The sequence below is a fragment of the Hyperolius riggenbachi genome, chromosome 11, assembly GCF_040937935.1.
Source record: "Hyperolius riggenbachi isolate aHypRig1 chromosome 11, aHypRig1.pri, whole genome shotgun sequence".
In the NCBI taxonomy this organism is placed as follows: Eukaryota; Metazoa; Chordata; class Amphibia; order Anura; family Hyperoliidae; genus Hyperolius; species Hyperolius riggenbachi.
This window is the reverse complement of record NC_090656.1, coordinates 207,079,040-207,091,887: the sequence shown is the minus strand read 5'-3', so window position 1 is coordinate 207,091,887 and position 12,848 is coordinate 207,079,040. Positions and strand designations below refer to the sequence as shown.

The window sequence follows — 12,848 nt, the reverse complement described above, 5'->3', positions numbered from 1 at the left end:
CCTTAGTATAGTACAGGGGGGCAGGGCTGCACCTTAGTATAGTGCAGGGGGACAGGGCTGCACCTTAGTATAGTACAGAGGGACAGGGCTGCACTTTAGTATAGTACAGGGGGATAGGGCTGCACCTTAGTATAGTACAGGGGGACAGAGCTGCACCTTAGTATAGTACAGGGGGACAGGGCGGCACCTTAGTATGGTACAGGGGGGCAGGGCGGCACCTTAGTATTGCACAGGGGGACAAGGCTGCACCTTAGTATAGTAAAGGGGGCAGAGCTGCACCTTGTATAATACAGGGGCACCTTAGTATAGTACAGGGGGGCAGGGCGGCACCTTAGTATAGTACAGGGGGACAGGGCTGCACCTTAGTATAGTACAGGTGGACAAGGCTGCACCTTAGTATAGTAGTACAGGGGGACAGGGGTGCACCTTAGTATAGTACAGGTGGACAAGGCTGCACCTTCGTATAGTACAGGGGGACAGGGCGGCACCTTAGTATAGTACAGGGGGGCAGGGCTGCACCTTAGTATAGTACAGGGGGGCAGGGCTGCACCTTAGTATAGTGCAGGGGGACAGGGCTGCACCTTAGTATAGTACAGAGGGACAGGGCTGCACTTTAGTATAGTACAGGGGGATAGGGCTGCACCTTAGTATAGTACAGGGGGACAGAGCTGCACCTTAGTATAGTAGTACAGGGGGACAGGGCTGCACCTTAGTATAGTACAGGGGGACAGAGCTGCACCTTAGTATAGTAGTACAGGGGGACAGGGGTGCACCTTAGTATAGTACAGGGGGACAGGGCTGCACCTTAGTATAGTACAGGGGGACAGGGCTGCACCTTAGTATAGTACAGGGGGACAGAGCTGCACCTTAGTATAGTAGTACAGGGGGACAGGGGTGCACCTTAGTATAGTACAGGGGGACAGGGCTGCACCTTAGTATAGTACAGAGGGACAGAGCTGCACCTTAGTATAGTAGTACAGGGGGACAGGGCTGCACCTTAGTATAGTACAGGGGGACAGAGCTGCACCTTAGTATAGTACAGGGGGACAGGGCTGCACCTTAGTATAGTACAGGGGGACAGAGCTGCACCTTAGTATAGTAGTAAAGGGGGACAGGGGTGCACCTTAGTATAGTACAGGTGGACAGGGCTGCACCTTAGTATAGTACAGTGGGACAGGGCTGCACCTTAGTATAGTACAGGGGGGCAGGGCTGCACCTTAGTATAGTACAGGGGGACAGGGCTGCACCTTAGTATAGTACAGGGGGACAGGGCTGCACCTTAGTATAGTACAGGTGGACAAGGCTGCACCTTAGTATAGTACAGGGGGGCAGGGCGGCACCTTAGTATAGTACAGGGGGACAAAGCTGCACCTTAGTATAGTACAGGGGGGCAGGGCGGCACCTTAGTATAGTACAGGGGGGCAGGGCGGACATTAGTATAGTACAGGTGGACAAGGCTGCACCTTAGTATAGTACAGGGGGACAAGGCTGCACCTTAGTATAGTACAGGGGGACAGGGCTGCACCTTAGTGTAGTACAGGGGGACAGGGGTGCACCTTAGTGTAGTACAGGGGGACAGGGCAGCACCTTAGTATAGTACAGGGGGCAGGGCGGCACCTTAGTATAGTACAGGGGGACAGGGCTGCACCTTAGTATAGTAAAGGGGGCAGAGCGGCACCTTGTATAATACGGGGGCAGGGCTGCACCTTAGTATAGTACAGGGGGGCAGGGCTGCACCTTAGTATAGTACAGGGGGACAGGGCTGCACCTTAGTATAGTACAGAGGGACAGGGCTGCACTTTAGTATAGTACAGGGGGATAGGGCTGCATCTTAGTATAGTACAGGGAGACAGAGCTGCACCTTAGTATAGTAGTACAGGGGGACAGGGCTGCACCTTAGTATAGTACAGGGGGACAGAGCTGCACCTTAGTGTAGTAGTACAGGGGGACAGGGGTGCACCTTAGTATAGTACAGAGGGACAGGGCTGCACCTTAGTATAGTACAGGGGGACAGAGCTGCACCTTAGTATAGTACAGAGGGACAGAGCTGCACCTTAGTATAGTAGTACAGGGGGACAGGGATGCACCTTAGTATAATACAGGGGGACAGGGCTGCACCTTAGTATAGTACAGAGGGACAGAGCTGCACCTTAGTATAGTAGTACAGGGGGACAGGGCTGCACCTTAGTATAGTACAGGGGGACAGAGCTGCACCTTAGTATAGTACAGGGGGACAGGGCTGCACCTTAGTATAGTACAGGGGGGCAGGGCTGCACCTTAGTATAGTACAGGGGGAAAGGGCTGCACCTTAGTATAGTGGTACAGGGGGACAGGGCTGCACCTTAGTATAGTAGTACAGGGGGACAGGGGTGCACCTTAGTATAGTACAGGTGGACAGGGCTGCACCTTAGTATAGTACAGGGGGACAGGGCTGCACCTTAGTATAGTACAGGGGGGCAGGGCTGCACCTTAGTATAGTACAGGGGGACAGGGCTGCACCTTAGTATAGTACAGGGGGACAGGGCTGCACCTTAGTATAGTACAGGTGGACAAGGCTGCACCTTAGTATAGTACAGGGGGGCAGGGCGGCACCTTAGTATAGTACAGGGGGACAAGGCTGCACCTTAGTATAGTACAGGGGGGCAGGGCGGCACCTTAGTATAGTACAGGGGGGCAGGGCGGCACCTTAGTATAGTACAGGTGGACAAGGCTGCACCTTAGTATAGTACAGGGGGACAAGGCTGCACCTTAGTATAGTACAGGGGGACAGGGCTGCACCTTAGTGTAGTACAGGGGGACAGGGGTGCACCTTAGTGTAGTACAGGGGTACAGGGGGACAGGGCAGCACCTTAGTATAGTACAGGGGGAAGGGCGGCACATTAGTATAGTACAGGGGGACAGGGCTGCACCTTCGTATAGTACAGGTGGACAAGGCTGCACCTTAGTATAGTACCGGGGGGCAGGGCGGCACCTTAGTATAGTACAGGGGGACAGGGGTGCACCTTAGTATAGTACAGGTGGACAAGGCTGCACCTTAATATAGTAGTACAGGGGGACAGGGCGGCACCTTAGTATAGTACAGGGGGACAAGGCTGCACCTTAGTATAGTACAGGGGGGCAGGGCGGCACCTTAGTATAGGTCAGGGGGACAGGGCTGCACCTTAGTATAGTACAGGTGGACAAGGCTGCACCTTAGTATAGTACAGGGGGGCAGGGCGGCACCTTAGTATAGTACAGGGGGACAGGGCTGCACCTTAGTATAGTACAGGGGGACAGGGCTGCACCTTAGTATAGTACAGGGGGGCAGGGCGGCACCTTAGTATAGTAGTACAGGGGGACAGGGGTGCACCTTAGTATAGTAGTACAGGGGGACAGGGGTGCACCTTAGTATAGTACAGAGGGACAGGGGTGCACCTTAGTATAGTACAGGTGGACAGGGCTGCACCTTAGTATAGTACAGGGGGACAGGGCTGCACCTTAGTATAGTACAGGGGGACAGGGCTGCACCTTAGTATAGTACAGGGGGGCAGGGCGGCACCTTAGTATAGTAGTACAGGGGGACAGGGCTGCACCTTAGTATAGTACAGGTGGACAAGGCTGCACCTTAGTATAGTACAGGGGGGCAGGGCGGCACCTTAGTATAGTATAGGGGGACAGGGCTGCACCTTAGTATAGTACAGGGGGACAGGGCTGCACCTTAGTATAGTACAGGTGGACAAGGCTGCACCTTAGTATAGTACAGGGGGGCAGGGCGGCACCTTAGTATAGTACAGGGGGACAGGGCTGCACCTTAGTATAGTACAGGGGGACATGGCTGCACCTTAGTATAGTACAGGGGGACAGAGCTGCATCTTAGTATAGTAGTACAGGGGGACAGGGGTGCACCTTAGTATAGTACAGGGGGACAGGGCTGCACCTTAGTATAGTACAGGGGGACAGGGCTGCACCTTCGTATAGTACAGGGGGACAGAGCTGCACCTTAGTATAGTAGTACAGGGGGACAGGGGTGCACCTTAGTATAGTACAGGGGGACAGGGCTGCACCTTAGTATAGTACAGAGGGACAGAGCTGCACCTTAGTATAGTAGTACAGGGGGACAGGGCTGCACCTTAGTATAGTACAGGGGGACAGAGCTGCACCTTAGTATAGTACAGGGGGACAGAGCTGCACCTTAGTATAGTAGTAAAGGGGGGCAGGGGTGCACCTTAGTATAGTACAGGTGGACAGGGCTGCACCTTAGTATAGTACAGGGGGACAGGGCTGCACTTTAGTATAGTACAGGGGGGCAGGGCTGCACCTTAGTATAGTACAGGGGGAAAGGGCTGCACCTTAGTATAGTACAGGGGGACAGGGCTGCACCTTAGTATAGTACAGGTGGACAAGGCTGCACCTTAGTATAGTACAGGGGGGCAGGGCGGCACCTTAGTATAGTACAGGGGGACAAAACTGCACCTTAGTATAGTACAGGGGGGCAGGGCGGCACCTTAGAATAGTACAGGGGGGGCAGGGCGGCACCTTAGTATAGTACAGGTGGACAAGGCTGCACCTTAGTATAGTACAGGGGGACAAGGCTGCACCTTAGTATAGTACAGGGGGACAGGGCTGCACCTTAGTGTAGTACAGGGGGACAGGGGTGCACCTTAGTGTAGTACAGGGGGACAGGGCAGCACCTTAGTATAGTACAGGGGGCAGGGCGGCACCTTAGTATAGTACAGGGGGACAGGGCTGCACCTTCGTATAGTACAGGTGGACAAGGCTGCACCTTAGTATAGTACGGGGGGACAGGGCTGCACCTTAGTATAGTAAAGGGGGCAGAGCGGCACCTTGTATAATACGGGGGCAGGGCTGCACCTTAGTATAGTACAGGGGGGCAGGGCTGCACCTTAGTATAGTACAGGGGGACAGGGCTGCACCTTAGTATAGTACAGAGGGACAGGGCTGCACTTTAGTATAGTACAGGGGGATAGGGCTGCACCTTAGTATAGTACAGGGAGACAGAGCTGCACCTTAGTATAGAAGTACAGGGGGACAGGGCTGCACCTTAGTATAGTACAGGGGGACAGAGCTGCACCTTAGTATAGTAGTACAGGGGGACAGGGGTGCACCTTAGTATAGTACAGGGGGACAGGGCTGCACCTTAGTATAGTACAGGGGGACAGAGCTGCACCTTAGTATAGTACAGAGGGACAGAGCTGCACCTTAGTATAGTAGTACAGGGGGACAGGGCTGCACCTTAGTATAATACAGGGGGACAGGGCTGCACCTTAGTATAGTACAGAGGGACAGAGCTGCACCTTAGTATAGTAGTACAGGGGGACAGGGCTGCACCTTAGTATAGTACAGGGGGACAGAGCTGCACCTTAGTATAGTACAGGGGGACAGGGCTGCACCTTAGTATAGTACAGGGGGGCAGGGCTGCACCTTAGTATAGTACAGGGGGACAGGGCTGCACCTTAGTATAGTGGTACAGGGGGACAGGGCTGCACCTTAGTATAGTACAGGGGGACAGGGCTGCACCTTAGTATAGTACAGGGGGGCAGGGCTGCACCTTAGTATAGTACAGGGGGACAGGGCTGCACCTTAGTATAGTACAGGGGGACAGGGCTGCACCTTAGTATAGTACAGGTGGACAAGGCTGCACCTTAGTATAGTACAGGGGGGCAGGGCGGCACCTTAGTATAGTACAGGGGGACAAGGCTGCACCTTAGTATAGTACAGGGGGGCAGGGCGGCACCTTAGTATAGTACAGGGGGGCAGGGCGGCACCTTAGTATAGTACAGGTGGACAAGGCTGCACCTTAGTATAGTACAGGGGGACAAGGCTGCACCTTAGTATAGTACAGGGGGACAGGGCTGCACCTTAGTGTAGTACAGGGGGACAGGGGTGCACCTTAGTGTAGTACAGGGGTACAGGGGGACAGGGCAGCACCTTAGTATAGTACAGGGGGAAGGGCGGCACATTAGTATAGTACAGGGGGACAGGGCTGCACCTTCGTATAGTACAGGTGGACAAGGCTGCACCTTAGTATAGTACCGGGGGGCAGGGCGGCACCTTAGTATAGTACAGGGGGACAGGGGTGCACCTTAGTATAGTACAGGTGGACAAGGCTGCACCTTAGTATAGTAGTACAGGGGGACAGGGCGGCACCTTAGTATAGTACAGGGGGACAAGGCTGCACCTTAGTATAGTACAGGGGGACAGGGCTGCACCTTAGTATAGTACAGGGGGGCAGGGGTGCACCTTAGTATAGTACAGGGGGACAGGGCTGCACCTTAGTATAGTACAGGGGGGCAGGGCGGCACCTTAGTATAGTAGTACAGGGGGACAGGGGTGCACCTTAGTATAGTACAGGTGGACAAGGCTGCACCTTAGTATAGTACAGGGGGACAGGGGTGCACCTTAGTATAGTACAGGTGGACAGGGCTGCACCTTAGTATAGTACAGGGGGACAGGGCTGCACCTTAGTATAGTACAGGGGGACAGGGCTGCACCTTAGTATAGTACAGGGGGGCAGGGCGGCACCTTAGTATAGTAGTACAGGGGGACAGGGCTGCACCTTAGTATAGTACAGGGGGACAGGGTTGCACCTTAGTATAGTACAGAGAGACAGGGCTGCACCTTGTATAGTACAGAGGGACAGGGCTGCACCTTGTATAGTACAGAGGGACATGGCTGCACCTTAGTATAGTACAGGTGGACAAGGCTGCACCTTAGTATAGTACAGGGGGGCAGGGCGGCACCTTAGTATAGAACAGGGGGACAGGGCTGCACCTTAGTATAGTACAGGGGGACAGGGCTGCACCTTAGTATAGTACAGGTGGACAAGGCTGCACCTTAGTATAGTACAGGGGGGCAGGGCGGCACCTTAGTATAGTACAGGGGGACAGGGCGGCACCTTAGTATAGTACAGGGGGACAGGGCTGCACCTTAGTATAGTACAGGGGGGCAGGGCGGCACCTTAGTATAGTACAGGGGGACAGGGCGGCACCTTAGTATAGTACAGGGGGGCAGGGCGGCACCTTAGTATAGTACAGGGGGACAGGGCGGCACCTTAGTATAGTACAGGGGGGCAGGGCGGCACCTTAGTATAGTACAGGGGGACAGGGCGGCACCTTAGTATAGTACAGGGGGACAGGGCGGCACCTTAGTATAGTACAGGGGGGCAGGGCGGCACCTTAGTATAGTACAGGGGGACAGAGCTGCACCTTAGTATAGTACAGGGGGGCAGGGCGGCACCTTAGTATAGTACAGGGGGACAGGGCGGCACCTTAGTATAGTACAGGGGGGGCAGGGCGGCACCTTAGTATAGTACAGGGGGACAGGGCTGCACCTTAGTATAGTAAAGGGGGCAGAGCTGCACCTTGTATAATACGGGGGCAGGGCTGCACCTTAGTATATTACAGTGGGACAAAGGGCAGCAGGGAAGGGGACTCCAGTGGCTGCAGGACCCGTTAGGCAGGTCTATACCTGTGACAGTCTCTATACACAGGCATATTTAGGCTCTTTTCACACTGCAAGACAAAATATATATTTGCACTGTTTTTGCGCATACATGCATTTTTCTTTTGTTACCTACATTTTCTGCAAGAGAAAAAAATGTTTCAAAAGTCAAATTGGTTGTATATTGCACGTTATTTCCAAAATGCAAGCATTAAAAAAGCACAGCAACACAGGGCTGATACACATATCTTAACCTTTGCAATGTTTTGAGCAATCAGTTTTTCAAACAGACAAACCAATCATTGATTCTTGTTTATCATCCTGTCAAATGAGCTGATTGAAAACAAATTATCCAAGAGAAACTTAACCAATCGGTCTAGTCAAGTTGACATACTAAAATATGTAGAAGTGATCCCCTTATGTGTCCTCTTTTAAGAAGCAAGTCTTATTTATGGGTAAACAGGGACTTTAAAGGGGATGAACTATAGACAAAAATTTGTCATCAACCTCAATAGGTAAGTATTGACCCAAATCATTCAATAACCAATTGAAACATCAGTTTATTAATCTTTTTTAAAAAAATATTCACATAAATACAAATACACAGTATCCGCATAGCCATTACAGCAAAGTCATGATTAAACAGTTTACAAACTTTATGCATCGTTCCCAATAAGGGTACCATGCAGAGGCATATCTAGAGGGGTGCAGGCATGGCTCATGCCATGGGCGCCACAGCACCATGGGCGCCATGCCTGCTCCTGTGCTGGGCCCACATGCCTGCTCCTGTGTTGTGCCGCTATGCCTGTCCCTGTGCTTCGCCGCCATGCCTGCCCCAGGCTCCCTCGTCACTCAGACCTCAAATCCAATTAGTTCTGTTATGTGGAGAACATGGTTACTTAATTTTTGACTTAATGGTAGAATAGAGAACAGAGAGGGAATAAGAAAAGATACTTTCAAAAAAGTAACTTTAGCAATATGCCAAGTCAAAAAACATAGGCAAATTTAACACATGCAGGCGATAAGGGTTGTTGTTTTTAGGGTGGAAGGGGGGTCTGAACAGGGGGGGAGGGTGCAATTTCAGTGCTTGCCATAGGCTCTATATTACCCAGATACGTCCCTGGTACCATGAAACTGGAAATTGTCCCTTATATCATGTCCACCACTATATAAGTATCATGGAAATCCTTTATGGGACAAATATATCCATATATTTAACAGTTTATGTACAGCCAAGGTAAACAATCAATTTTCTCGAATCGTTTCGTGAAACATCGGACCATATAATATTCACTTCTTCAGGAGCAATGAATTTCCCGGCTAAGTTTTATCGCGTATTTGGCTTGAATCAATCAAAATCTTAGGAAAAAGGTATGCTTCATAGCAGGATTCAAATAATCGCAGTTATGTCAAATTAGAAGTACATGAAGAACCCACAGTACGCAGGTAACTTCCTTATTATGATAATTCAACTAGGCCAGTGTTTGCTGTCGGCTGTCAGCATGACAGCATGGAGTCTGAGGATATGGCTCAGTGTGCGTTCCAGATGAGCTGATTTAGTAAAGTGCAGAGTATACACGTAGCCTGATCACCAGATACAAGTAATTCATGTACCAATGTTAAAGAGGCACTCTGGTGACATATAGTAGAATGTAGTAAATTATTATAAGCATTTTAAAAAAAAAATATTTTTTTACAATGTAATGCTATGAAACATCAGTTTTTCAGCATACAGTGTGAAAGAGGCCTATAAGCACTCAGAGAATAAGACAGTCTTTGAAAACTGCATCCTGGAACTTGTTCCGTTTTCATTAATTATTAAAGCTGCTTTTCTACTAGGAACCTACATTTTCCACTCGCTGCAATTGCGCCTTGAACTATCAGGAATGGAGCGCAATAGCACCAAAAATCATGCGTCAATTGCAATTTGGGAGTTATCAAAACGGGTAATGGAAAATGAGCAGCAGGATTTACATGTATATCGCGGTACTGATATGATCGGAAAAATGGCCGCAATCTGCTTTTTCGAGTGGCAGTCGCAGCAAGTGGAAAAGCAGCCTTAAAGTTATCATTTTTGTTGTGTTTATTTTATACATGCATATTACTCTCAACTCATATGGCACAGAACAATTTTCTCGGTTTCACGTTTTAAAGTAAACCAGTAACAAAAAGTGCTCCTGGGGGGTACTTACCTCGATGGGGGAAGCCTCTGGATCCTAAAGAGGCTTCCCTCTCCCAAGGTAAGTACCGCCTAGGAGCACTTATTTCATTACAGGTGTACTTTAAAGAGTAACTTTAGCTGATTCACACTACAGGAGCGCTTTAAACGCTAGTGATTTGAAAAGCTCTTGCTCATGCAATGCTATGGAGGATTTTTACAAAAAACACATCGCTCCAGTGAGAACTCACGCATAGGATAAAATCTGCAAGAGCTTTTAACATCACAAAGCGCTTTGAAAAGCTCTTGTATTGTGAATTAGCCCTAACCGAAGACTTCATTGAACTTCATTCCAGTCAGTAGCTGACACCCCCTTACCATGAGAAATCTTTACCTTTTCTCAGATAGATCATCAGGGACATCTGTATGGCAGATATTGTGGTGAAACCCTTCCCACAGTGTGATGTCAGGACCATGGTCCTGGCAGTTTGCTGTCTGTGAACCTCATTGCATTGTGGGAAGTAATGCCTTTTTCCAACTGCCAAGCAAGCAACACCTCCCTCTGTGCATAGAATTCTCAGTAAGGCCCCGTTCACACTTGCGGTTCGAGTCCGCAAGTGTCCGGGGGTTCGGGGGCGGCAAAGAGACCGTACGGGTCTCTGCGGTGGCCACAAGTTGCGGATCCTGAATGTATCAGTTCCAGCTACAATAAAGTAGCCGGAACTAGATACATTGCAGTGCCAGAAAGGCACCGCAAGCATGTGGGATACCGGCGTGTAGTCCGGGCCCCCCAAGTGGCATAGGACCGGTGCTGGAAGCATCCGGTCCTATTGCCAGTGTGATGAGAAACATCCATTTCTCATTGCACAGCATGGCCGCATGTTCGGGTCAGGATCCGGCCCGGGTGCGTGGGCCGGATGACCGGACCCGAAAAATAGCGCATGTTGGAAAAATGTCCAGAGTCCGGATCCGATCTTGCTCCGTTCTGTATGGAACGGACGCATGTGTACGTCCGCATAGACTTTGCATTGCTATGCGGAACGTACGTTCCGTTTGTACAGTATACGGTCCGGATCCGATCAGGCGAATCCGGACAGCGAACGCTAATGTGAACCAGGCCTAACAAACTTTCCGCACAGATTACAGAAAGAGATCACCACCAGGGATAAATTTCAAGATTTAAATCAGGCAGAGGAAATTGTTTACAATGTGCAAACACTGACTAAAAAATGTATAAATTAAAATTGTAAACAATAAGCAATTGTATTCATTATGTTATTTTCACTACAGTTCCTCTTAAGCAATCAGCTTGTGTTTCACAGGCTGAAGTAGAAGCACACAGTTCTGTATGTTACTTTATACACTAATAATGTCAGGAAGGACACTTACCGATTCCAGAGAGTGTTATGAGCAGCAGGCAGAGGATACTGGGGGGCCTCGCCATGGTGAAGCTGGGGGCCCCCGCCCTACACAGTCATTTCTGCAGCGTCCTTGTTGAGGAGTAGAATTGTACTTTCACATTTGTTACTTTGACTGAAGTCCACAGTGTAACACTTCCTGGTAGCAGGGAGGGGCGTGTTCACTAGCTGTACATAGCAGTGTATGATGCTACAGGCAGTGCTTTGAAAATACAGTGTATAGCGTACATATAATGTACATATGGAACTGTTCCACGTGCCTGTGTAGCACCATGTTCTGGTTTCTTACAACAGAAACCCAACGCCCCATCATAACTTGCCTTACATAATGGCATGTGTTATGTATTAAATGCAGCAATGTGCAATATTAATGTAATAAACACATTAGTAGGTCAACTGGCTTTCCCGCAAATTGATCTTAAGGTGCCCATATAGGGTACAATCAAATAAGTCAAGTAAGTATTTTACGGCTTATTCAACCAAAAGGATCCAATAGAAAAGTACAGTAATTGGAAAGAATCTTTTTTGATCAATAAAAAACGATCGATTATTCAGTTTCTTACGATAAAAAATCTGGTCAGATATGTTGAAAAAAATCAGGCTGCTAAATCGTGTATGGTCACCTTTAGACTAATGGTGCCCATATTTGGCACAATAAAAAAATGTTAGGTTTTCCCATTTATTCGAACAAAACAATCAAATTGATTGAAATTCAAAAAGAACCTTTATTTTCAATCAAGAAAAACTAGCTAATTATCCTGTTTTTTCAATAAAAATCCAATCAGACATGTTGGAAAAGTCTTTATATTTGATCTAATGGAATAATCAAACAAAATGATTTAATAAAAAAAAAATGAAAACATTTTACCATGTATGGGCACCATACCTATGGTACTATAATAATGGTAAAAAAAAAAAATAATAATTTCATTTGTTTTGTACTGGCTACAAATTCTTACTTTAGTCTGTCTCTTCTCACTCATTGCCTTCAAATATACAACGCAATGTAACGGATGCCAATAATGACAATACTGTATGTACAAACACAATGAACCTTAATGCAGCATTTTTGCTGTGAATAAGGGCCCTTTCACACTTACCATGATTTCTGATGAGTTTTAGGTACCCCCCATGTCACCCGCTCCCCCGTGTGTATATCAGCAGGCGGCAGCTGTCTTACCTAATCCGCCATGCCCCCGGGGATTGCAGACCTCCTTCTCCTCAGCGCAGCTTGCTCAAGCAACTACTTGAGCTGATGACACGATTAGCACGAGCTGATCACTAGAGCAAGCTGTGCAGAGGAGAAGGTCTGCAATCCCCGCGCGCATAGTGGATTAGGTAAGCCAGCTACCGATACACACACCGGGGAGCAGGAGACGGGGGAGGGAACGAGGCATATGGGGAGTGGGCACACAAATGGGACAGAAGGGGACAGAGGACCACACATGGGCATACAGGAGGACACAGGAAGAGACATGGGGGACCCAGGAGGACCCCCAGGTTAGACATGGTGGACAGAGGAGGAAACATGGGACAGACATGGGGGACACAGGAGGACACATGGGGCAGACATGGTGGACACATGGGAAGACAACAGGACACATGGGGCAGACATGGGGGTCACATGGAGACACATGGGGGATACATGGTGGACACAGGAGGACACATGGGGCAGACACGGGGGAAACAGGACACATGGGAACACAGGAGGACACATGGGGACGCAGGAGGACAACCTTTGGGGAGAACATGTACAAGACGCTCCTGGAACATAGACACACCAGGTTTAGTATATGTAACACCCGCAGTAATGGCGGCTGCGGAGACTCAGG

The 12,848-nt window shown here is 49.4% G+C and overlaps 1 protein-coding gene across 1 annotated transcript in view; it reads right to left on the bottom strand.

Annotated features, from left to right (window-relative positions):
• Positions 1-11,126, bottom strand: part of LOC137538351 (uncharacterized) — a 169,857-nt gene extending 158,731 nt beyond the window's left edge. Inside the window, exon 1 of the mRNA XM_068260459.1 lies at positions 10,988-11,126. Within this exon, the coding sequence (XP_068116560.1) occupies positions 10,988-11,042 (55 nt within the window). The 5' untranslated portion in view covers positions 11,043-11,126. The remainder of the gene's footprint in view (positions 1-10,987) is intronic.
• Between the last annotated feature and the right edge of the window lie 1,722 nt (positions 11,127-12,848).